This window comes from Sorex araneus, chromosome 4 (genome assembly GCF_027595985.1).
Source record: "Sorex araneus isolate mSorAra2 chromosome 4, mSorAra2.pri, whole genome shotgun sequence".
NCBI lineage: Eukaryota > Metazoa > Chordata > Mammalia > Eulipotyphla > Soricidae > Sorex > Sorex araneus.
This window is the reverse complement of record NC_073305.1, coordinates 8,484,673-8,509,818: the sequence shown is the minus strand read 5'-3', so window position 1 is coordinate 8,509,818 and position 25,146 is coordinate 8,484,673. Positions and strand designations below refer to the sequence as shown.

At 53.8% G+C, this 25,146-nt stretch overlaps 1 protein-coding gene across 4 annotated transcripts in view; it reads left to right on the top strand.

Annotated features, from left to right (window-relative positions):
• The window catches only part of RAF1 (Raf-1 proto-oncogene, serine/threonine kinase), a 58,141-nt gene that overhangs the window by 31,625 nt on the left and 1,370 nt on the right, over positions 1-25,146 (top strand). The window contains exons 2-15 of one of the 4 annotated variants that reach the window (XM_055134531.1): positions 4,114-4,346; positions 5,570-5,682; positions 7,898-8,000; positions 9,342-9,499; positions 10,982-11,080; positions 13,307-13,460; positions 14,217-14,276; positions 17,592-17,619; positions 17,724-17,851; positions 18,141-18,258; positions 23,031-23,115; positions 23,386-23,562; positions 24,357-24,403; positions 24,989-25,107. In XM_055134531.1, the coding sequence (XP_054990506.1) occupies positions 4,140-4,346; positions 5,570-5,682; positions 7,898-8,000; positions 9,342-9,499; positions 10,982-11,080; positions 13,307-13,460; positions 14,217-14,276; positions 17,592-17,619; positions 17,724-17,851; positions 18,141-18,258; positions 23,031-23,115; positions 23,386-23,562; positions 24,357-24,403; positions 24,989-25,107 (1,596 nt within the window). In that variant the 5' untranslated portion in view covers positions 4,114-4,139. Of the gene's footprint in view, positions 1-4,113; positions 4,347-5,569; positions 5,683-7,897; positions 8,001-9,341; positions 9,500-10,981; positions 11,081-13,306; positions 13,461-14,216; positions 14,277-17,591; positions 17,620-17,723; positions 17,852-18,140; positions 18,259-23,030; positions 23,116-23,385; positions 23,563-24,356; positions 24,404-24,988; positions 25,108-25,146 lie in introns of those variants that run through there. The other 3 variants (XM_055134532.1, XM_055134533.1, XM_004613228.2) reach the window with 3 other exon arrangements.

Sequence of the window (25,146 nt, the reverse complement as noted above, 5' to 3'; positions counted from 1 at the left end):
GATCGGTCATAGTGGTATTGAAATGGAGACCTGCGGTGGTCAGTTGGTTTGACTCTGGCTTCCGCTCGCAGGTGCAGGAAGAGGCGGGTCCCTCCTGTGCTAGGAATGGATGGAGCGTGACAGGGAAAACGTCTCTAAAGCAGAACCATTTCTCTCCTCCCTCTTGGATTCCCATCGTTGTTGCGAGTGGGGTGGCGGTACACCTGGCTGGTGTTGGCACATTTGAGTTGTGTGTTTCGTGGGCTGCCGTTTTGATGGTGACACTCCCACACTTTTGCTTGTGATGCTCACTGGATGTTGCAGTGCTCATACATTGCTTGTCAGAGATGCCTCCTGGCGCAGTGCTCACTGATGTCTTGACTCCAGTCTGTGCTGGGTGTTGCACCCTTTCAGTTGTGCTTGCACACACACCTGGCTGTGTGGGACCAGAATCACTGCCAGGATTGTTCTTGGTGCATGTAGTAGCCCTGGGAATTGAACTTGGGACCGTGACCTTGCAGAGCCACTGAACTGTTCTGGGCCGATTGGGACCTTAGTGATATAAAAGGTGACCTTCAGCTATCTGTGCGGACGGTGCCGGTGTGTGGAGCGGTTGACAGTGGCCTGCTGCCCCGGATAAGCCTGCCAGCTGGGCTGCAGCGTGAGGTTGACACCCTGATGGGAGGGGCTTGTTCCTGGGATCCCGGCTGTGCAGGGAAGGGACAGGAGGTTCTGACAAGCTGAGGTAGGGAACGTGGCTTCTGAAGTAAGGTCTTGCAGGACTTGTTCAGGAGCTTAGTTTTGATTTTGGTTTTAGTATTTGGGCCACATCTGGCAGTGCTCAGGGACTATATAAGTTGTGTTGGAGGTTGAACCAGGATCACCACATGTCACATGTAAGGCAAGTGCAGAGTGTGTGTGGGGGTGGCGGGGGAGAGAGAGAGATAGATTTGTTCTCGTGGATAGGGTGTTTGCCTTGCACACGGCCGACCAGGGTTTGATTCCTCGGAGAGCCCGGCAAGCTACCGAGAGTATCCCGCTGCACAGCAGAGCCTGGCAAGCTCCCCGTGGCACATTCGATATGCCAAATACAGTAACAAGTCTCACAGTGGAGACGTTACTGGTGCCCGCTCGAGCAAATTGATGAACAGTGGGACAACAGTGCTACAGTGCTCTTTATGGACCCCATGGGCCATGTCGCCCTGTCTTAGCGGACTAGTGACAAGTCTCAGGAGTCTTCCTCCTCCACAGCAGTGGGGGGCACGTGGCACTGAGGATCCAGCCCGGGCCTCCCTGCAGGTGCTCCAGCTCTGGGAGCTCTTTCCCTGCCCGTTGAGTCTCTCGGTCAGGAAACAGAGCCAGGGAAGCGGTCCCCGTCACAGCAGCCGTGGAGGGCAGAGAGTGATGTGCGGAGCTGGTCCCGCCCGGCGGCAGACCTGGGCCCGCGTGCTTCCCCGCCCCAGTTAGCACAGAGACTGGAGTAACCGGAACCAAGACTGGGTGTGGCCCCCAAAGCCACCAGGAAAAAAGAGAGAGAAAGGCTTGTGGTCGTGAGCTGACGAGGGGGGCTGGTCGCAGGGGCAGGGGCAGAGAGCCGGGCCCTGTCTGGAAGATGGCTCTGGGCTTTGTTTTACCGCCCCGGACAGAAATAAGAGTTTAGAGAAGGTGGTAGTGCGGCTCTAAAATAGGAAAAGCGAAAAAGATGTACTATGTGAAAAAGAGATTCGGGCGTTTGCCTTGCATGTGGCCAACCCAGATTCGATTCCTTTGTCCCTCTCGGAGAGCCCGGCAAGCTACCGAGAGCATCCCGCCCGCACGGCAGAGCCTGGCAAGCTCCCCGTGGCGTATTCGATATGCCAGAAACAGTCACAACGAGTCTCACAATGGAGACGTGACTGGTGCCCGCTCGAGCAAATCGATGAACAACAGGACGGCAGTGCTACAGTGCTATGTAAAAAAGAAAAAAATTCCCATTGTCCCTCTGAAATAACCGGTTACAATTTTGCTCACAATTTTAGATTTCCTTGTCAGTTAAGATAGAAGGAAGCTCCGTGTCTCTATTTATGTCTCAGACTGTCTTCGTTTCTTCTATGGAGATTCATGTTTGCTTAACATCCTGCCCAGCCCCCACCCCACCCCACCCCACCCTGCCACCAGATTTCAGGAATGCGTGTGTGGTGCTGCAAATCAGATACTTCATTCTGTGCAGACTCCGGGGTCTCTGCGCGTCTGTGCATTGGCCTCATGCTTCTTCAGGGCGCGCTTCTCTCGGGCGGGGAGTCGGGGCCCGCGTGGGCTGCCCGGGGTTGCTCAGGGAATGTTCTGGTTCTGTGCTTATAAGTGACCTCGGGTTGTGCTGTGCCCGCGTGAGCGGGCTCATCCCGGCACTGCTGCCCCCAGGCCCCGCGGGGAGGGACCCCAAAACAGCAGCAATGAGGAGTTAATAAGAACTCCAGCGTCAGGAGGAGGCTTGGGAAGGAAGGGGTCCGTGTCACCTCAGCTTTCTACAGAAGTGACCTCTGGCTCCGCACAGCTCCTGACGCCCGGTCACCAGGGCATTGCATGTCCTCACCCCAGGGGCTGACTTTCTGTCACTGTGTGACTGTGTGTGGACATCGGTTGCAGTTTCTTGGTGACTCATTCAGACATTTGGTTCTTTTTCTCGTTGGGTGACTGTCTCCGCGCGCTTCTGCTTACAAACCAAAATTGAATTCTGATGCTGTGGTGGAAAAAATTGTAAACAGCTATAGAGGCTGGTTATTTGTTTTCCACCTGCGTGTTTCTGGGTGAGCCGTGTTACAGTTCCGCTCTTCCTTTGGATTCCAGGGCCTGTGGTGGTGATTAGGAGCTACTCCTGACTCAGTGCTCAGGGATGGAAACAGGATTAGCAACACATGTCAGGCGGCATTTTAACCCCATACTCTATCTGTTCCCCCGCCCCGCCCCCCCCTGCTTTAGGTAAAGTAAGGTCGTTTTATTTATGAATTTTTATTTAGAGAAGTATGGGGGGAGGGAGAAATAAGAGAGTGTGTTTGAGAGTGAACATGGCGTCGCTGAGGGAAAAAGGCTGAGAGCAGCCGTCTCGGGACCCGCAGGCCAGACTCCAGTGGGGGACAGTGAACCCTGTGCTTTGCGTTTTGAAAACAGACGTAAATGGAAAAAGAGACTTAAAATCTTTGGGACATTTATATAAATGAAATTATTATATATAAGGCATCTAACACATTCTAGAAATGCTGATTTCCTTTCTTGAAGGCAGTAAATAATGGTCAAAGAGTGTGTGTGTGTGTGTGTGTGTGTGTGTGTGTGTGTGTGTGTTATGGGCCACCTCTGGCAGTGATCAGGACTTGCTCTGGTTCTGACTTTGGGGATCCCTCCTGGCAAGTTTGGGGACCTGTCATATGTGTGCGGGGATCAAACCCTGGCTAGCCGTGTGCCAGGCTGGCATCTTCCCTGCTGTACTATTGCTCTGGCCCGGTGGCAGAACATTTTACTCCTCATAGTACTAACCTGATTTTCATACTTAAGGTTAGCTGCTTACATTTAACTAATTAGGTTAGAACCAAAGTAGAAAAATGAGGCTGAGAAGGTATGATGTATTAAGGGGCTGGGAGAGTAGCAGTGCGTATGGTCCCCTGAGCATTGCCAGGTGTGACTCAAACACCAGAAACAAAAAAACACATAAAGTGTTAAACTGGAAGTCAGAAAGTTTAGGCTCATGTTTTAGGTGTGTTTTGTTTTGTTTTTGGGTTTGGGGCCAAACCCAGCAATGCTGGGGATGGGCTGGGGGGTTATTACCCCTCTCTCCTGGCAGTGCTCAGGGGACCATCTGGGATGCTGGCATCGAACTTGGGTCAGCCGCATGCAAGGAAAATGCCTTACTCACTGTACTGTCTCTCCAGCCCATGTCTTTGGTACTTTTAACTGGTGGTGTAACCTGGTTGAGTTTTTTGAACCCTGTTTCCCAATTTCCTCATTGGTCTGTGAATTATTCTATGGAAGTACAATACAGAACTTTCCTGCTTTACTTAAACAGAAGGTATCCCAAGAACCCCCACCCGCTGTTCCCCGCAGCCCCTCTGTGTGTGGCGTTGCTGACTGGATCGTGTTGCTTTTCTTTGTCTTTCTTGCCAGGTTTTAGCACTGTGTAAGCTGCCTCCATGGAGCACATACAGGGGGCCTGGAAGACGATCAGCAATGGTTTTGGGTTCAAAGACGCAGTGTTTGACGGCCCCAGCTGCATTTCGCCTACCTTGGTTCAGCAGTTTGGTTATCAGCGTCGGGCGTCAGATGATGGCAAACTCACGGACTCTTCCAAGACAAGCAACACCATTCGTGTTTTCTTGCCGAACAAGCAAAGAACGGTGGTATGTAAACACTCTTCTCGAAGGCCAGCTGTCCAGTTGCTGGAGAATTTAGGGCTGATGTGGCCGTTTAGATCGGGAGAGTCGGGGACGCTGACGCCGCCGCCACGGTGTTTGTCCTTACACCAGGGCGAAAGCTTGATTCTCCCCTGCTTGCCCTTACTAGGGTGTGGTATACACAAGAGGGAAAATTTCGGGGCCCGCAAATGGGGGGTCCCCCAGAGCCCCGAGCACCGCCCCATCCCCCACCAAATACATGGGAAATTTTGTTAGGAACATCAGCCATTTTGTTAAAAATGAGTTGAAATGTAAAATCTTTCTTGTTGGTTTTGGCCATGCCCAGCTGTGGTGCCAGGGGTTGAACCAGGGCCCTCCGTGGGCACGGCGAGCTCCTTGAGCTGCCTTCTCCTCAGCCCCAAGTTTGTGAGTGGGAGTTTGGTTGCTGCACCCACTCCTAACTTTGTGCCCAGGGATTCCTCCTGGTGTGGCGTGGGGGGTCTCTGTGGTGCTGGGGGTTGAACTGGGGTCTGCTGTGTGCCAGCAGGTGCCTTCCCTCTGTGCTGTCTGGCCCCGAAATATGTTTTGTTTTTGCGTCACAACTGGCAACGCTTATGGCTACTCCTGGCAGTGCTAGAGGGGGTGGGCACGTATGGGGTGTCGGGGATGGGGCCCAGGTTGGGCGCGTGCCAGGCAGGCGCTGTCTGCAGCCCAGAGAGCAGCGGCGTTTCCTTCCCGGTAGATCATTCATGGCGGCACGTACATTTTAGTGAGTTGAACATGGTGGAAGTGTAAGGGGCCAAGGCAAAGTTGATGCTTTAGCTCTCAGCCCGTGCCTGAGAGTAGCAGGCAGGTGTATATCTTCCACACACGACAGAAACTTGTAACTTATATACCCTTACATAATATTTTAAAAATTAATAAAAATTGGGGGTTCACATCCCACAGTGCTCAGGGGTTACTCCTGGCTCTGCACTCAGGGGTCTGTCACTCCGGGTGACTCAGGGGATCATACGAGGTGCCTGGAGTTGAACCCAGGTCGCCCTCCTGCTGTTGCTCTGGCCCTAACTCGAAATGTATTTTCCCCTAATGAACATTATAGACACCCTCTTTCTAGGTACTGTACATAACAGTAGCACCAGAATGCTGCACATATGCCACGCTTTACTACCTACCCACTCGCCTCCTGAGGGTGCGCCGGGCGGGCTCACAGCGTCCTTTGCCTGCAGGTCAGTGTGCGCAACGGGATGAGCCTGCACGACTGTCTGATGAAGGCGCTCAAGGTGAGGGGCCTGCAACCCGAGTGCTGCGCCGTTTTCCGGCTTCTCCACGAACACAAGGGGTAGGACCTGTTTCATGTTTCCGACATCGCTTACTTCGTAGGATACTGCATTTTTATGAATGGTGTTTGTGTGTGGCATTGGGGAGCGGGCAGCACCGGTGGGGCGTGGGACTTCGGGTGCAGTGTTCCCGGCTTACTCCAGAGGTCCCGGGGACGGCCCTTGGTAAAATCAGGAGTCGTGTCCTCCAGCCTGAGAGCCCGTCCCGAGTCTGGGCTGGACGCGGTGATTGAGCCAGTCCTCAGGATTGAGCCAGTCCTCAGGATTTCCCTGCATCACTGCGGAAGGCTGCTGTCTGAAGAGATTCAGTCTCTCGGGGGCAGCGAGGTAGGTTAAAGGGCCTGCCTTGCAGATGTGTGGCTGTGGGTGCGATACCCAGTGCCACCACATGTGCTGTGTGGCATTCTGGCAGCTCTGCTGTCTGAGGTTCCTGGCTCCCGCCAGCGGTGTATGGAATGCCCCCGGTGATTGCCCGCTGCACAGTAGCCAGGTGTCCCTCAGGCCTGCGACTGCAGGGACGTGTGAGCACTGGAGCCAGGTCCGAGAAGTGACCCCCTGCGGGCACTACAGCCAGAAAGTTTGGGAGCACAGGACACAAGGGCAGGCACACCGGCTGCGAGGGGGGTGAGCCGCGTGGGCTGCCACCCTCAGCGCCGTAACGGTGACTCCTAGGCGACTCCTAGGCGTTGTGGCAGTGGAGGGGAGGGTCGGCGAGGGGCCTGGCTGCTCACGCGCTTCCCCAGCAGTTCTGAGTTCCTGCACCTTCGTCACACCAGGCCCGGAGGTGCAGGAGGGTTTCTGCGAACAGCCTTACGTGGCTGACTTGTTCTCAGGACTGGCCACAGGGAGGCTGGACGTGGCAGTAAGACCCGGTAGTGTCCGGATCTCCCGTTAGGACACAGAATGGTGCTGCCCATTTATTTGCATTTAATTTTTTTTTCCTGTGTCTTATCAACACAGATTGTCCAAGAGTATTTTCCCTCCTCTTCTGCTGCCGGTGGGGTGAGGAGGGTCTGCACATAGGTCTCCACACCCGTTACTGTGGTGCTTGCACGCCCCCCCGTCACAGTGGGGGCAGGTGCTCGTGGTGCCAGGAATCTTGGTCAGCTCAGGATCGTGGCGCGCGGCTGTGACAGGGTTCGGATTCGCTGCCCTCGCACAGTACGGGGCTGTAGCTGCTGGCCACGTCCCCCTTACCCTCCCAGTGACTCTTGCATCAGCTCACATTTATACACCGAGAAAACCACTGGGTAGATTTGAAGCTACTGAAATGCATGTTCTTTTGTGCTTCCTTTGCAGGGTTCAGGAGGGTTGGGAGGGCTGAGTCTGGGGGCCACACCTTGGCTGGGTGCTGGGGTCACTCCTGGCAGTGGTGGGGCTGTGTGGCATATCTGGGTCAAGGCAGGCTGTGCCCCAGGTGCCTGGACTCCGACGGTCTCTCTTGCCTCTGTGCTTTCTTGTTATCTATATAGTTTCTGAAACAAGTAGACTAGTGAAGATTAATTTTGTGGCTGTATTAATCCTTTTGTATTGGCCCTAGCAGAGCCTACTGCTTTATAGGAATTGGACGTCACAAAATCCCTTCATTCACATATTATTGTGAGGTTGTTTATTTCACTGTGTTAGGGAAGACTTTATTCTAAGAACCTGAGCTGCGGAGTCTGAAGACTGGGATTCACACACAGACCTCTCGCTGACTGTGGGTCTGGATCACAGTCTGAGCGCCCAGCTCTCGCTGGCTTCTGAGACATTGGTTCCTGCCACAGAATGCCTGTTTGATTCTGGCACTGTGTGCCTGCCCTGACTGTAGCCAGGGGTGGCCCTTAAGCCCGTGGCCCACAGGGTCCGGCATTATCTGTCCAGCCCAGCTGACCAGGCGTTGGCGCTGGGCTCCCTAAGCATGTGTGGGTGGGCCGACCCCCCACACCCCCCAAATCCCCCGCAAAAAAAATGATCATTCTTACTTAGGTTTGTTGTATGAGTTAAAGAAGTGTGTGTGGTATCAAATGAACTGTATGTCAGTATAGCAGTTGGGCTACACTAGCACGCGACAGGGACAGATGGAGACGTTACTGGCGCCTGCTCGAGCAACTCAAAGATCAACGGGATGACAAGTGACCCAAGTATAGCAAAAGATATATAGCAATTCTTGTTACTGTTGGTATTGAACTCTTATTTAAACTTTTCTCCTTCATATTTTTAAAAAATTCCCTTCAGTAAAAAAGCACGCTTGGATTGGAATACAGATGCAGCTTCATTGATTGGAGAAGAGCTTCAAGTGGATTTTCTGGACCATGTTCCCCTCACAACACACAACTTTGTAAGTTGGATGCTTCTTGTTGGGTGCTTAAACTTAAAGACATGATGTGCGTATATTTGTTGGGCAGCTTAAATTTAGTTACGCCAGTGTTTTATAGTGGGCTCTTTCATTAGTCTCAGGTAAACCTTAAATTCTGGTTATTTTATAAGTGCTGGAAGTATTTTGTTGTTGTTGTTGTTGTTGTTGTTGTTTTTGGACCAGCTGTGCTCAGGGATTACTCTTGGCTCTGTGCTCAGGGATTACCTTGGTGGGGCCTGGGCATTGCGTGGGGCTGGGGATCAGGCCGACTGTGGAGGCAAGCCTCTAGCCACCGTACTGTCTCTCTGTCTCTCTCTCACACTTTATTTAAACACTATGTTTACAGAGTTGTTCTTTATCTAGTTACCTAGCTGTTCTGGGCATTCAGTGTTCCAGCACCATTCCACACCAGTGCCAGCCCTCCCTCCGTCATTGTCCCCAGTTTCCCATTCACCTCCCCCCCCATGCCTGTGTCCTGAGCAGGCACAGAATAATTTATTTTATATTGCTTGTTACAATAAAATGACTAATGAAATTGCAAAACATCAACAACGAACAAACTTCAGTAAATAAGATTTGTGGAAATTGTTCTCTCTCACTGTGAGACCTTGTTTACTAAGCTGTTGTTGCTAGTTGAGCCTTGTGTGTTACTGTTTTTGGTTACTGAGCTGAGTTGGCTTCTTTTTTTTCCTTTTTTTTTTCTTTTTGGGTCCCGCCCGGAGATGCATAGGGGTTACTCCTGGCTCATGCACTCAGGAATGACTCCTGACGGTGCTCAGGGGACCATATGGGATGCTGGGAACTGAACCTGGGTCCGCCGTGTGCAAGGCAAATGCCCTCCCCACTGTGCTGTGGCTCCAGCCCTGAGTTGGTGTCTATGCTACTTTTCCATCTCCTGTGTGCTCCTGCTCGGCTTTCAGTACTGCGGGATTCGGAGACACTGGGAACTCTAGGAGCTGGAGAACTGGGCTGTTTCCTCGGCTTGATGTGCATCTCCTTTGAGATTAGTCGTGCAGCTCTGAATCTGGGCTGTGCTTTCGTGGCAGCAGGGGCTGCTGGCGGTGAGCGGGGATGGTGTGGGGTGCGGGAGACTGCCCGCCCCTCTGTGAGAAGTAGCAGAGTTCTCAGAGTTCTCATCCCGAAAACGAGTGGACCTGGAGGTTTCCTTGGCTTAGTGTCTCTGCAGAGGTTAGTCGTCAAGCAGTGACACTGGGACCCCTGTTCTTAATTCCATAAATTAAAACTTCTTAGGGCCAATCAGGAGATTTTTTTTGTCTTCTGGCTTCCCTCGCATCCTCAGTTCATCCTGTGTTCTTGTCCCAGGCACGGAAGACCTTCCTGAAGCTTGCCTTCTGTGACATCTGTCAGAAGTTTCTGCTGAATGGATTTCGGTGTCAGACGTGTGGCTACAAATTTCATGAGCACTGTAGCACCAAAGTACCTACCATGTGTGTGGACTGGAGTAACATCAGGCAGCTACTGTGAGTACTCTTCCTCAGAGGCTGTGAAGGGGCGGGAGCTGTCTAAACATTCTTGAGAGCGTCTACGATGGCCTGCTGGGGTTTAGTCATGTCGTTTGTGGCCTAGAAAACACGGGCAGTGCTGTTTCCTTCAGCTCATGGGAGAAAACGTTATCAGATGGTTTGAATGCAAAAATCACTGAGGGTGGGGGGTGGGTACCAGATGATGCTCAGGTCTCACTCCTGGCCCTGCTCTCAGGGGTCACTCCTGATGGGACTTGGGGTACATATGGGATGCCGGGAACGGAACCTGGCTTGGCGCTTGCAAGGCAAGTGCCTTACACACTGTACTGGTGCCCCGGCCCCAGAATGTAAAATCTTAAAAACGTTATCGGGGCCGGAGCGATAGGACAGCGGGTAGGGTTTGCCTTGCGTGTGGCCAAGCCGGGTTCAATCCCTGGCATCCTATATGGTCCCCCAAGCACTGCCAGGAGTAGTTCTTGAGTGTAGAGCCAGGAGTAACCCCCGAGTATTGCTGGGTGTGACCCAAAAAGGAAAAAAAAACTGTTATCCTCCAGGAGGCAAAGAGTTACCAAAATATATCTTATTTAGGCGAAGTATTGTCTAAACTATGTTTGAATTAAGAGTGCATGTTCCAAACTGCATTTTAAAAATTGTTGGCAGGGATGTGAAGTCAAAGCTTTACCCTTTTTCTGGGAAGATGCTTAAGAAACAAAGGGAACTGGAGTGATAGTACAGGATGTATAGAGTACTCACAGTGCTCGAAGCTGACCTGGGTTCAATTCCCTGTATCTATACAGTCCCCCGAGCCCATCAGGAGTGATTCCTGAATGCAGAGCCAGGAGTAAGCTCTGAGTGCTGTCGGGTATGGCCCCGGAACTTTATTTTTTTATTTTTTTCAGTTTTTTTTTTTATTAGTTTATTTTTAATTAGAGAGTCATCGTGAGGGTACAGTTACAGATCCATACATCTTTGTGCTCATGTTTCCCCCATACAAAGTTCGATAACCCATCCCTTCACCAGTGCCCATTCTCCACCACCAGTAAACCCAACATCCCTCCCCCCTCCCCAGTCCCGTCTCCCCCCACCCCACCCTGCCACTATGGCAGGGTATTCCCAAGCCCCGGAACTTTAAAAAAAAAAATCCCCCAAATCCCCCCTCCTTCCGCCACCCCCACCCCCTCAAATCTCACCGAGACTTATGCTAGTTTTTTCTGTGTGTTTCTGAACCAGAATGTTTTTCAGAAATAGTTTGCGGTTTGATAGAAAGTGTCTTTAGAGCTGTGCCTGAGATGTCGGGTATAGGTGCACCAAGAGCCCGGTGTCCACTCACTAGCGGCTGTTGCCGCCTTCCAGGGTCGCCGAGCCCTGGAAGTCCAGGATGAGGAACTGGGGTGGGGAGGCGCCTGCGTGGCTGCAGGCGAGACGGGCTGGCTGTGGAATCCCGTCAGCTGGTAACCAATGTTCTCTGCTCTCGTCTAGATTATTTCCCAATTCCACTGCTGGCGACACTGGCGTGCCAGCACTGCCTTCTTTGACCATGCGTCGGATGCGAGAGTCTGTTTCCCGGATGCCTGTTAGGTAACTTTGGAGCTACACATTTTCTCGTGGAAAGTGCTGTCTCATGAGGCCTGGTTCAGTAGGCTTCCCTGTGTGTGAGTGTCTGTGGGATTGCTAGATTGTAGAACAAACTTCTTGTAATCTGTAGTACTTATATTCTGAAAGGTGACTCGGGTTACAAGTTTTCTGTTGTCATAGTTCTTTCATATGGCCATTAAGAGGACTTGAGATTTTACCTTTTAAGCATGTGATGTGTTGAGTCTCATGGAAAGGGTCCCCCAAATTATAAATGTGCATCTGGGGCCAGACTGATTGTATAGCGAGTAGGGCGTTTGCATTGCATGCAGCTGACCCAGATTCGACCCCGGCATCCGGTATCGTCCCCCGAGCACTGCCAGGAGTAATTCCCGAGTGCAGAGCCAGGAGGAACCCTGAGCATCGCCATCTCCAGGTGTGGCCTAGACAACAAATAAAGGAAAAGAAAAGAAAGAAAATTTTCCAGTTTAAAATGCTTCTTATGATTTTGTATTGCTGAAATCTTGGTATTTCATAGGCTTGCCCTAAAATATAATCCAAATAGATTTTAATATTTTATCTAAAGTGCCTATGAGTTTGCATGAAGATTAGATATTTATTGGAGCTGGAGAGACAATACCAAGGGTACGTCACTTGCCTTACATGTGGCTGACCCAGGTTCTATCCCCAGCACCCCATATGTCTCCCAAGCCCTGCCAGGAGTGATTCCTGAGCACAGAGATGGGAGTAAGCAATGAGCATCACCAGGTGAGTCCTTTAAACCAATAAATTAAAAATAAAAAGACCAAAGATTTATTGGTTCAGTTTCTTGGGTAGCACAGACAGATTGGGGACCTGAAACATACATTTGTTCACAGTATCTGACTTTATATAATCACATATTATTTAATTCCCTTTGTCAAACAGCTGGAGGGCCGGTGAGATCGCGTGGGGTGGGGCTGGGGGGTGGGATCTGATCCCCAGCACAGCCGGGGATAAGCCCGGAGCACTGCTCTGTGGTCCCCAAGCAAAACAGAAAGCAGAGATAGAGCAAGTGGAAATTGCTGAAGGCAGCAAGCATTATCTTTGAGTAAGGATTGTTTTTTTGAAGTTACGTTTCTATTATTATATGTCTGCTGGGTTCTTGTTCATTCATTTCTTTAATGATTTGAAAAGCAGCTGAGTTCAAACACTTAAGAAAATTTCATAGAGAAGCCGAGCCTCGGGAGGCGTACAGAAACATTAAATTACCTGAGAAGGCATTTTTCCCTGAGGAAATAGAAAATTAGCGTTTCGTCTTTCGAATTCAAGCCAGTGGTCTGTAATTCTGGGCCAGACACTAATCTTCGGAGGGAATCTGAACGTCTCGTGCTCGGTGCAGTGTGTTTGGCGTTGGTAGGAAGGGGCGGGCGGCCCGTGCTGCAGCTGGACTCTGGGCTGGCTGTGGCGGAGAGAGTGGGAAGGTGTTGCCCCGCTTTGGACCCGGCTGGCCTCACCCAGAGTTCCTCAGTGACCCCCTGAGGCCTCCCGGATATGCCCAGGAGGCCACAGGTGAAAGCTGTGTAAATGGGGGGAGGGACCGAGCGTCTGCCTCCGAGCACTGGTCGGGGAAAGAGGCACAAAGGAGACAGGAGAAGCGGGGCCGGTTGGGAACAGGTCGAGGAACACTGACTTAGGCCGGTGGGTCCAAAGGGGCAGCTCCTCAGCCACTCTCCCAGCTCAGCCGCCCCTGCGCACTGTCAGCAGGCCGGGCCTCTGTGCCTGCCCGGGGGTCGTGGAAGGTTTCGGAGTAGCCGGTGCAGCTTACGGATTACCAGAAAAGAAAACTTAAGCACATGCGTTTCTCTTCAGAAATACGCAGGGCATGGGGCTGAGGAAAGAGTCGGAGGGACGGGCTAGAGCACCTGTCTCGCCCGTGGGGGGCCCAGGCCGGAGCTCCACCGGTTAGTTCCGGACCCCCTGAGTGTGCTGGGGAGCCCCCACCACGCCCCTCAGCAGTAGGCCAGCCAAGTCGCGTGGACAGAAGGGAATCTTAGCACGCCGACAGCAGTTTGTGTTAAGGAAACCACGTCCGGGTGTGAACTGCACACACTTGTGTAGTGGCACCGGTCCTGCCAGCGTGTTCAAAGGCGCGTCCCGAAAGCCAGGAGCACTTAGCCAGAGTCCTGGCGCGCGCCGTTGTCCCCGTGTCTGGCTCGGAAGCGTGGCCTGAGCTCCTCTCTCTCTCTCCAGTTCCCAGCACCGCTACTCCACGCCCCACGCCTTCACCTTCAGCACCTCCAGCCCCTCCTCCGAAGGATCCCTCTCCCAGAGGCAGAGGTCCACGTCCACGCCCAACGTCCACATGGTCAGCACCACTCTGCCCGTGGACAGCAGGATGATTGAGGTACTGGGGCCCCTCGGGAGAGGCCGACTGCGTGCCGGAGGCCGGGGCGGGCTGACCCTGCTGCCCGAGTTTGCTTTGGTTTTCCAGCCTGACGAAGTCCTGAGCACTCTCCCGGCTTCTGTAGGGCCTTTTCCAGCGACAGTGTCTTTAGATGGACTGAATGACCCAGTGGGGGACTAGAGTGACCTGAAGAAATGGCAGCATGTCAGTCCTCTCATTCCCTGTTAGACTTGGTCAGATTTTAGTGAGCACATTCATGAGATAAAGAGTACTCTACCAGAGCGATAGATCCCCGGGGAGGGCGCTTGCCTTGTGCCTGGCTGACCCGGGTTCGATCCCTGGCATCCCATAGGGTCCCCCGAGCATCAGCAGGAGTGATTCCTAAGTGCAGAGACAGGCGGAAGCCCGGAGACCGCCAGGTGTGCCCTCGCCCCTCCCCCCCGAAAAAAAAGCCAAAACCCAGAGTATGCAGGAACAAAAAATATGTTCAGAGAGCCTTTTACTTTCTGAAAGACTTTGGGTAATTTTAGTTAGGAATATGTGGGTAGTGCTGTAAGAGGCTAAGAAGCAGCTTCTCAGGGAGATGACAAAGTGCCCAAAGCTTATGCTTTCAAACTGCCTTTTCTTTTCTTGGCTTCTGGCGTCTTCTGTGTGTTTGATTTGCTTTCTAAAAGTTCATCTTTGATAACAACTGAATACACTTAAAATACTTCCTTTGTTCTTTATTCTTCTTTATTTCTCGTTGCTTTGGACTAGAATAACAGCCTGAATGCTTCTCCCAGGCCGTGTTCCAGACGATTTTGTTTGAGGGGAAGAGTAGGTATTTTTCTTCATGCCTTTGCCTTCTTATATATTAATAGGATTGCTAAGATTGTCAGGCAGTAGACTGTCAAAATTGAGACACTTGCTAAGTTCAAAGTTGTATTTCTTGTCAGACCTGTTTTCATGTTTGCTTTTTTTGGCAATAGTCTATATAGGAGTAAAAGAAACACTGTTATGTGGTATTGCTGATAAGTGAAATAAGTTTCTTAAGTAAGCTTTGGAGACTAGGGGATTAAATAAAGTTAAAAATTATTTCCAACCAAATTTAATTTTAGATTTAATTAATTGATGCTCATAGCATCACGATTTTATTTATACCTCATTAAAAAACCCAAATACGGAGGGGGCCAGAGAGATAGTGCAGCGGCGAAGGTACTTGCCTGGTACCTGGTTCACTGGGTTCGACCCTTGGCATCCAGTATGGTCCTTCCGGCCCGAGCGCTCTCCTGCTCTGTCTCCTAACTAGCCCTCCTAGTGACACAGAGATGGTGTCCCACTTACTCCTGCTCTCTGACCTCTTCCCCCGTGACCTTTCCCCTTCCTTTTTTTAAATGGAAAGGTTATTGGGAAGTCAAATGTAGAGGAACTCCCCACCAGGGTGGAAATTAGCATAGGTCTAAGTTCCCCTCTTGATGCTTTTAATACTTAGCGGTAACATGGAAAGTGGGGTTTCTTGAAGTTTTATTATAAAATGACCAGTACAACTCAATTTTGCAAAATAAAGTAAAATTTGATTTCTCTTTTGAAAAACTTTACATATGACTCAACATTTTAAAGAATACATTCCTTTAAAAAGCCATTTCTAGGGGCCGGAGCGATAGCACAGCGGGTAGGGCGTTTGCCTTGCACGCGGCCGACCTGGGTTCGATCCCCGGCATCCCATATGGTCCCCCAAGCACTGCCAGGAGCAATTCCTGAGTGCAAAGCCAGGAGTAACCCCTGAGCATCGCTGGGTGTGACCCAAAAAGCAAAAAAAAAAAAAAAAAAAAGCCATTTCTAGATTGAGTATTTAAATTCCAAAGTTACTGAAAAACTTCTGTGATGACTAATTCAGCTGTACAGATTAGCATAGGAGAGTGTATGAGGGTGTGTGTGTGCACGCGCGCGTGTGAGTTATAATGAGTAGAGGGGGTAAAACTGCTATGACAGGAAGAGAAAGGTAGATCAGGCTGGAGAGCCAGTACAGGACTGAGAGTGCTTGCTTTGCATGCATCCTCGCCTAGTTTGATCCACTTATGTTCAGCCAGCACTGCCCGGACTGATCCCAGAGCACAGAGCCAGGAACAAAGTAGCCCCCGAGTACCTCAGGTGTGACCTGAAACAAAGGAGAAAGGGAAAAGTATCCTGCACCATGGTATAAACCTAGGCAGTGGAGATACGCTGTGCCACGTTTAAACTTAAAAAACAAAAAAGATAGGGAAGTTCAGGGCTGGCAAGGGAGCTGAGCAGGTTGGCAGGGACTTCCTGTGCACGGGCCAGCCTGGCACCAGGAGTGAGTGGGATATGATGCACAGGACACACGCGCACACACACACACGTGCGCGCGCACACACGCACACAGGGAAGACTCGCGCACACACGCGCGCTCGAGCACACACACACACACTCACGCACACACAGAGGGAGTACCCAAAGCTCGGCAGTCAAGAGTAAAGACAGGTTAGTTGGCTTACGGAGTTCCAGCTGCCGACTGGCCTGTTGAAATTCAGGTCTTCTGGTCGGTGTGTTGGCCCCTGTCAGCTCTCACTAGCCTTCTAAATGCACATTCCCGACTCCCGCCTGCTGGAGCAGACCCAGGGGATGGGTGTTGTGCACACCATTGTTTTAAACACCAAGATTGGGGGTCCCCAAAGTGGCTTTATTGGTCCTTGAAACTGCTTGGGGGCAGCCGCAGAGGAAGACCCAGGGCCCCAGAGCCGCAGCTAGTCTTGTGCTGGGTTTTGGTTTTTTTTTTTTAATTAAAAAAAAAAATTTTTTTTTTCAGTTTTTAACAGGTTTATGGTAGCTAATAAAGTCAGAGTCAGAGCCTTGATTTAAAAGGTAACTACAAGAATACAGATTATCTACTGTAGTCCAGTGAATTCTTACCTTTTGACCATCATTGTGTAAGGGGTGACACAGGAGAGGAAGGGAGAAAGTAAAATTTTTATTTTTATTTTTATTTATTTTAATTTTTTTAATTAGTGAGTCACCGTGAGGGCACAATTACAAATTTACCCATCTTCGTGCTTAATTTAAAATCTAATTTTTAAAATTTTATCATTGTGTGATTATGCTGTTTTTGTTTTTTTTTATCTCGTAAAGAAGTCAGGGAGTGGGGTCGATCCCGAGTAGCTCTGTGCAGACCCTTTCCTGTCACACAAGCATCCTCTTCCGAGAAGCCCTCGGGGCCATGTGGCTTTATTATACCAATGTCTATAAACTTCAGTTTAGAAAATGGCAACTTAAGTTTTATTGTAGACACTGGTTTAAATTTCCCTGGTGTCTACTAAGTTCTAGAGACAGCCTGTGACATTTTACACGAGTGGAAAGAACTAACTTCAGAGCCTTTCATAAAGGCCGAGGAACGTTTTGTGTCCTGGAGGCAGGGCTGAGATCTGTAGGTCATGTTTCTTGCCGCCTCCTGGCTAAGTCTCTTTGCTTTTTCAAATGTATTCTTTGTTATTATTATTTTTTTTAAATGTAAGATGTAGCTTTGAAACTAGCGAAATTACAGTCCTTCCAGCAGTCTCTTTTAGGCTTTAAGTATGTAATAATGGTGCTCACCGTTACCAAATCCAGTTTCAGAGCATCTTGTCCTGAGCTCCCGGTGTCAGGAGAGAGGCCTGGTCCCTGAATCCATCCCCCTCCTCTGGGGACCCTCAGTCCCTGAATCCATCCCCCTCCTCTGGGGACCCTCAGTCCCTGAATCCATCCCCCTCCTCTGGGGACCCTCAGTCCCCGAATCCATCCCCCTCCCTCTGGGGCCCTCAGTGGAACCAGGCCCCACTGCCCTTCCCCACAATGGAGGGCGACTTTCCTTGCCTTTCTAAGAGAAGATCAGTGAGCTGTGTGCGTTGCTTTCTGCTGAGAGGACGTGCTTGCCGTTGTGTGTAAACTAGACAGTCTTCCTAATATTTGGTGACAGAATTGGAGATACTGGTCACTGTGATGATGTAAAAATGGGAAATTAGAGTATATAATCAGATCCATTGTACTTCAGAGATTCCCTAATCCGCTTTGTTCCTGCAAGTCTCCCCCCTACCCCCCGCTCCCCTCCCCTCGCCCCCTGGCCGGGCAGCCCCTGACTCACTGTCTCTTCTGTTTCAGGACGCCATCCGCGGGCACAGTGAATCAGGTACTGGTCGGTCACTGAGCACGGCTTCACGGGCTGGTTCTCTTTATGCTGTGTATCTCCTGTCGGCTTACCCCGTGTGGACTCTGTTTGTCTTGTCCATTAAGCCTCACCTTCAGCCTTGTCCAGCAGCCCCAACCACCTCAGCCCCACAGGCTGGTCCCAGCCCAGAGCGCCGGTGCCAGCGCAGAGAGAGCGGGCGCCGGGCCCCGGGGGCCAGGAGAAGAACAAGATCGTGAGTAGCGGCTGCGCGCGCCCGGGCCCCTCAGGGCGGGGGTGGAGGGGCACCTTGGGGTGGGGAAGACGCTCTTACACCGTCCCGCGGGGGGCGTCAGGCATTCCACCTGTTTCTGGCCTGTGGGCAGTGGCGGGCACGTGCTTTCTGTGTGGAGCCGCACACAGCTAAGTCGGTGTCGCACAGAAGACGGGGCTGGGGGTTCCCCTCTGGTTGCTGTCAGAGAGGGCGGGAGGGCGGGTGGCCGGAGCCCGGACGGAGAGCGCAGGATGGACATCTCTTCCTGCAGAGGTCCCGCGGCCAGAGGGATTCCAGCTACTACTGGGAGATAGAGGCCAGTGAAGTGATGCTGTCCACGCGGATCGGCTCGGGCTCCTTTGGGACCGTGTATAAGGGCAAGTGGCACGGTAGGTGTGGGCTCCCCTCCCTGCATTGCAGGGCCAGGGGTGGGCAGCTGCTTCGAGCAGTGCAGTTCACAGCGGCACTCTCCGTGGCCCGTGACCCCAGGGCGAGGGCAGGTCCAATGGCCCCTCAGGACATTTCAGAGCATCCTGTCATGCAGAGGTGCTGGGATCACTGTGTTAACGTGTTCTGGTTTAGGAACCAGTGAGCACTGGGGCTGGAGCGATCATACAGCAGCAGGTCAGGTGTTTGCCTTGCACGCGGCCAACCCGGGTTCGATTCCTGGCATCCTATATGATCCCCCAGCAGCACCAGGAGTAATTCCTGAGTGCAGAGCCAGGAGTAACTCCTGAGCATTGTGGGTCTGACCCAAAAAGAAAACAAAAAGAAATCAGTGAGCACTGGGGCCAGAGCAGTAGTACAGCAAGTAAGGCATTTGCCTCACACATGGCTGACCCAGATTTGATCTCCAGCATCCCTTATGGTCCACAAGCACGACCAGGAGTAATTCCTGAATGCAGAGTCAGGAGTAACCCCTGAGATCGCCTGGCATAACCCAGAAAGCAAACAACAAAAAAGTAATTGGTGGAAGGGCTAGAACGATAGCACAGAGGGGAGGGCGTTTGCCTTGCACTCGGCCAACCCGGCTTTGATTCCCAGCATCTCATATGGTCCCCTGAGCATCGCCGGGTGTGACCCCTGAGCATCGCCAGGTGTGACCCAAAAAAGCAAAAAAAAAAAAAGAAAAGTAATCAGTGGACACGAATCGAACCCTGTGGGCAAACGAGAGGGTCTCCTGTGCATGGACGGAATCCAGGCCTCGTGGGAGGGCCCGGCCTGAGAAGAGAGTGGGCTCCAGAAACAAGCTGCGGGGAACCCGAAGGTGCTGCCCGCGGGCGTGGGGAGGGCGGGAGGCTGGGTGTGCTGCCCTGGTGCCCCGTGCTTTCGGAGCACCCGGCTGTGGCCTCTGCCCTGTGCCGGTGTTTAGTGTCTGCACGTCTGGGGCTGGGGTTTCGGGGGTCAGGCTCAGGGTCTCCGCTGTGCAGACATCCACACCCTTGTCCTGGTTCTTTGTCTCGGGAGGCCCGTGTCCTTCGGGGGAACTGTTGTGTTCAGTTAATGTTGGGGGGCACCGTCTGAGGCCGCAGCTCCCCAAAGGCGCTGTAGTCCTCCCGAGGGCGTTTGCTCCCCGCCAGGGCCCGGGGTGCGTGTTCCTCCTCTCTCCGTCCTCCCTCCTCCCTTCCCTCACTGCCATCCGTGCTGCACGGGAAGGGGGGGGCAGTGTCCTCGTTGTGGCCCTATGGGTCCCCACCGGGGAATTGCAAACAGCAGAGCCCCTGGGCTTCTGTGGGCGTGGGGGCACCCGTGGCTTCACGCGGCTGAGCCAGCCCCTCCCCTGCCATGAGGACACTCTGCCTGTTGAAGGCCGCGCTGTAAGTGGTGCCCGAACTCGTGTCCCGTGACACGCACTTCTCTGAGGTTTGTTTCAGTTTTTGGGCTCCACCTGGAGGTGCTTAGCACCGACTCCTGGTTCTGTGCTCAGGGATCACTCTGGGCAGGACTCGGGGGTGGGGGAGAGGTCGGGGGAGATGTTGAGTGCTGGGGATTGAGTGATACGGGTGCCTTCCCTGCTGCACCGTCTCTAGCCCATTTTGGTGATTTTTTATTCCAGGGGCCAGGATGGCAGCAGCCAGCAGACTGAGAGCCCTTTCTCCTAGGGAGGTGGCACTCAGCTGGGCACAGTCGCTGGGAAAGGGGCCGTGTGCTGTGAGGGGCCGAGGGTGTCTGCCCAGCGCGCGACAGGTCTGGGTGCAGGTCCCGAACCACCGGAAGACAAGAAACGGGGGCGAGTGGGAATGGCGCGACAGGGCCGGGGGCGAGGTGCGCCGGCATGAGTTGTGCAGTTCCTGAGCTCCAGCCGGCCTGGAAGAGAGTGCTCCGGGTCAGGTGCTCACCTTGCCAGTGTCACCCCTGGTTCAGTCTCCGGCGTTGCAGATGGTCCCTCAAGCACCTCCCGGAGTGAACCGAGTGCAGGGCTGGGGGTAACAGCGTCTGAAGGGCAGCCCAGTCCTGCGAGAGTGCTCACAGGAGCAAGGGGGTCCGCTCACAGTCTGCCCTGGGAACCAGGGGGCCGTCACAGAGTGTGCCCAGGGAACCAGGGGACCCCTGTCTGAGCGCCGCGCCTGGGGTTCCCCATGTGCTCTTGTTGGTCGTGTGCCTGGCAGGCGAAGGTCACCCTGGGCCACACTCTGGCCCTTCCAGCCCCAGCCGGCCCGGCCTCCTGGCTGGCTGTGACAGGACTGGCTCGCCGCAGGGGCTTCCGTGGGTCGGAGCTGCGTTTCCCATCAGTGGCTCGCGGGCAGGCAGTGTGGACGTGTGTGATGCGGATTTGTCTAACAGGATTTAGAACGATGAGAGGACTTGAACAAAGGAAAGATAAGCTTTCTATAGGAGGGAGACCTGTTTGTTGTTGCGAAAAGGAGAAACTTGAGGGGCAGGAAGTTCAGCTGACTCCGGGATCAGGTGAGTCACCACGAGGCGGCTTGGGCTGCCGGTGTACTCCCTGCAGGAACTCTGAGGTCGCCTTACGTCCCCTTCAGACTGGGGGGGCCTTGAAGGTGAGTCCAGTGACCACTGGAGTGTGCCCAGGGGCACGCTGAGAGGAGGCCAGACACAAGAGCCAGAAAGCAGCCCCTCCCGGGGGGCCCTTTGGCAGCCCTCAGCCACGCCTGCTCCTTTCCCAGCCTGCCTGGCGGCCGAGCGGACAGCCGTGCGGGTCTGCGCGCCCACCTCGTCTCTGGCCGTCCCCTGCCCTTTAGGAGTTTCTCACGCACGGCTGGGCCTTCCGCACCGTCCCTCGCCTGCTGTCCTTTGGCGCAGCCTGTCCAGCTCAGTGAGGTCTCTCGGTTTCATCCTGTGTCGTTCAGGAACCCTCTCTCCTTCATCCCTGCACTGAGCCTCCCCTGCCCGCCCCGCCCTGCCCCAGTCTCCTTTCTGGGCTCTGGCTCCAGAAGGAGCAGTGGGACGCGACCGTGTCTCCCTCCTGAGGCGCAGGGACCTGACGAGGGAGCTGTCTGCTGCTTCTCAGGTGGCCGCCATGCTGCGCCCACGGTCTCGGTGGCATCGGGTGCCTCCGCAGAGGGGGGCCAGCCTGGAAGTCATGGTTCGGTGTCCACGGTGACTGCAGGTGCTGCAGTTGGGGCCCTGGCAGTTGAATCATCTCTTACTAGTTGGTGCTCGTGAGACAGGTTCTCAGAGAAGCCTCTGGAAGGAGGAGCGGAGGGACCTGCCAGGCACCGTTCACCGCTGCAGCTGTGCTCACAGGAAGCTGAATCTAGTCAGTTCGTTGCTGGGGAATTTGGTGCACACGGCACAGAGCCTGCTCCATCTTGTCCTTTCCCTGTATCACGCGGTCCCCTTCGAGCGCCTTCCCTTTTGGTGCCATGGAAGTATCTGCCAGCCACGTGAATGCCCATGTCGTCAGCCACACTCTGCGCAGGCGTTGATGAGAAGCGTTCAGGCTTGTCCAAAGGCTGGGGGTAGTGTTTTTGTTTTTTGTTTTTTGAGCACCACACCACCCGGTGATTCTTGGGGTTTCTTCCTGGCTCTGTGCTCAGGCATCACTCCTGGCAGTGGTCCGGGGACAGTATTGGGTGCCAGGGATTGAACCAGGGTCAGCTGCGAGCAAGGGAAGTGCCCTCCCCACTGTTCAACCCAGTGTGGGTGGTTTTAATGGTTTTTCTTTCATTTACTGAGTCACTGTGCGATATAGTTACAAAGTTGTTAGTGATTGAGTTTCAGTCATAAAATGTGCCAACACCCTTCCCACCACAGTGTCCCCAGTTTCCCTCCCAACACCTCCCCCCTCCCCAAGCCTGACTCTGGCAGGCACTTCCCTCCTCTTCTCTCTCCCTCCCCCCTTTCGGCATTGTGGTCTGCAGTACAGATGCTGAAAGATGACCTGTTTGTCCCTTTACCTCCTTTCCGCACTCAGTTCTTTCCGGTGATCATTTCCAACTCTCGTCACAGTGGTCTCCGCTCTGTCCCAGCTGCCCTCTCCCCACCACTTGGGCAGCCTTCCAACCGTGGACAGCCCTCCTGGCCCTTGTCTCTGTTGACCTTGGAGAGAACTCTCGTTTTGTGTTTTTTTTTTTAGTACCCCACAGATGAGTGCAGTCATCCTGTCTGTATCACTCTCTCTGACTCATTCACTCGGGAGACTCTCCCATTTATAAGCAGATTTCTGACTTCATTTTTCCTCATGGCTACATAGTATTCCATTGTGTAGATGTACCACGGTTTCTTTAGCCAGTCGTCTGTTCTCAGGCACTCAGGTTGTTTCCAGATTCTGGCTATTGTGAATAATGCTGCAGTGAACATGGAAATGCAGATAACATGTCTGCTTTTGTGCCCTATGGGTGGTGTTTTAAAGGTAGTAGTACACCCTTTCACTCTCGTCACTTCAGTCATTTAAAAATGCACTCGTCCTGGGGCTGGAGCGATAGCACAGTGGGTAGGGCGTTTGCCTTGCACGCTGCTGACCTGGGTTCAATCCCCAGCATCCCATGTGGTCCCCCAGCACCGCCAGGAGTAATTCCTGAGTGCAGAGCCAGGAGTAACCCCTGAGCATCGCTGGGTGTGACCCAAAAAGAAAAAAAAAAAAGCAGTCGTCCCATCTGTGTAGGTAATCTGCGAGATTTCTAGTATATTTTCCTCAGCACACGGGTGCCTGGCAAATAGCAGACCAGGTCTGACGGCGCTGCTGGCCTCATTGCAGGGGACGTTGCAGTGAAGATCCTGAAGGTGGTCGACCCCACGCCAGAGCAGTTCCAGGCCTTCAGGAACGAGGTGGCTGTGCTGCGGTAAGCACGCTGCGTCCTCGGGCCCAGGACCGCCGGGCTCCTTCCGGTGATGGGCTCGGCATCAGCTGACCCGCACGCCGGGCACGCTGCCCCGGCTTCAGCGCTTTGGAGAGCTCCTCTGAGCGTGAGGAGGCTCGAGAACCTTTCCTCTCGAGTCCGTGTCCACAGGCCAGGGGCGTTGGGAAGCGCCATGGGCAGGTGTGAGTGCTCAGCCGGAGATGGGCTGACGCGCCTTCTCTCTCTCCCTCTCTCTCCCCCCGCCTTCTCCAGCAAAACTCGGCACGTGAACATCCTGCTCTTCATGGGCTATATGACCAAGGACAACCTGGCCATCGTGACCCAGTGGTGCGAGGGCAGCAGCCTGTACAAGCACCTGCACGTGCAGGAGACCAAGTTCCAGATGTTCCAGCTGATCGACATCGCCAGGCAGACGGCCCAGGGCATGGAGTGAGTGGGCGGCGCCGAGGCCCTGGGTGGGGACTCGGGGAGTCACTCAGCCGGGGGAGGGGCCCAGGGATCAGACTCCGCAGGCACCCCCGGCACAGGCCCCTCGCTCCCCCGCTGGGCACTCCCTGTGCTCACACCGGGGCCAGCGCTGCCTCAGTCTCCGCTCGGGGCCCCTTGCTGTGGAGGGGAGCAGCCCATGGCACAGACGTCAGCCCGCCAAGGCAGGAAGCGCCTCGGGAGTCTCGGAGCACCTTGAAAGTTGGTCTGGAATCTGAATTCTGTGGGCTGGTAACTGACCAGACTGTTATCATAGTAGTGGAGTATATTCAGAAACTGCACCCACCACCGTCTAAATTCAGACCTTTTTTTGCCACATCCAGCTGTGCTCAGGGCTCACTCCTGGTGGAGCTTGGGGGCATTTAGCCAACCTCAGGCTCGAACCCAGGTCAGCATCGTGCAGGACAGGCACTCCCCGCCAGGCTCTCTCTGCCCCTGAGTCAGACATTTTCTCGATTCCAGAGGAGCTGACGCTGATGTGTCCAAGGCGTGTCCGTTTGATCAGTTGACGGGCATTGTTACTTTCTGGTGGGAAGTTAGCGTTTCCCGTCGGTCGCCCCATTTGTGCTGTGGCCTCCCCTCTGGGTAAGGTGTGGTGTGGGTAGCCCACAGCACCCAGGCAGGGCGCGGCTGACCCGTCTCGGCAGCCTGGACACTTGGCCCTTGGCCGCACCGAGGACCTGCTTCCTCCCCAGGGCCCTTGAAGTGCGTCTCACACATGCCCTTTCCCTCCGCAGCTACTTGCACGCCAAGAACATCATCCACAGAGACATGAAGTCCAACAGTATCCTCGGCCTGCTCCCTGGGGGGCCTGGGGCAGCGGAAGGGCCTTGGGGGTCCTCAGCCAGTCCGGGATGCCCAATAGGCCGACTTCTCCGGCCCTGCTTATTACATTTAGTTAGGTTTGGGGGACTCTTGTCGGTGTGTGTTTCTGGTTTCTGTCTGGGGATTCTGGTCGGCCTTCCGTGCTTGGTGGCCATTGTCGCAGTAAGGCAGGGACAGGTGCTGGGCAGGCGGGGACCTTGGTCTGGGGCATGGCCTGTTCAGGCACGGGTCATCTGTGAGCTGAGCCGAGTCGCTGGGGGGGCGGGGGGCTCGCCACTGCAGGCTGTGCCCCGAGTGGGGAAGACGCCTTTTTCACGGCAGCCAGGGTCTGGGACCACGCCCCCCAACCCCCCACCCCCGGGTCTTTCCCAGCAGCCTCCCCCGTCCCCCGCAGCAGGTGCTCCTGGCTCTGTGCCAGGGAGCCGCTTGGTGGGGCTGGGACTGTCCGGTTTTTGACCCCTCGGCAAGCCCATTATGAGATGGAGACACTTAGCAGAATGCCCGCGGCCCCTCCCTGACGCCAGGCTCCTTAACAAGCATCGAGACATATTTCTCCACGAAGGCCTGACGGTGAAAATCGGAGATTTTGGCTTGGCGACAGTCAAGTCGCGCTGGAGCGGGTCCCAGCAGGTGGAGCAGCCCACGGGCTCTGTCCTGTGGATGGTGAGGCGCACCCCGCGGGGGTCGGGACAGCGACACCCG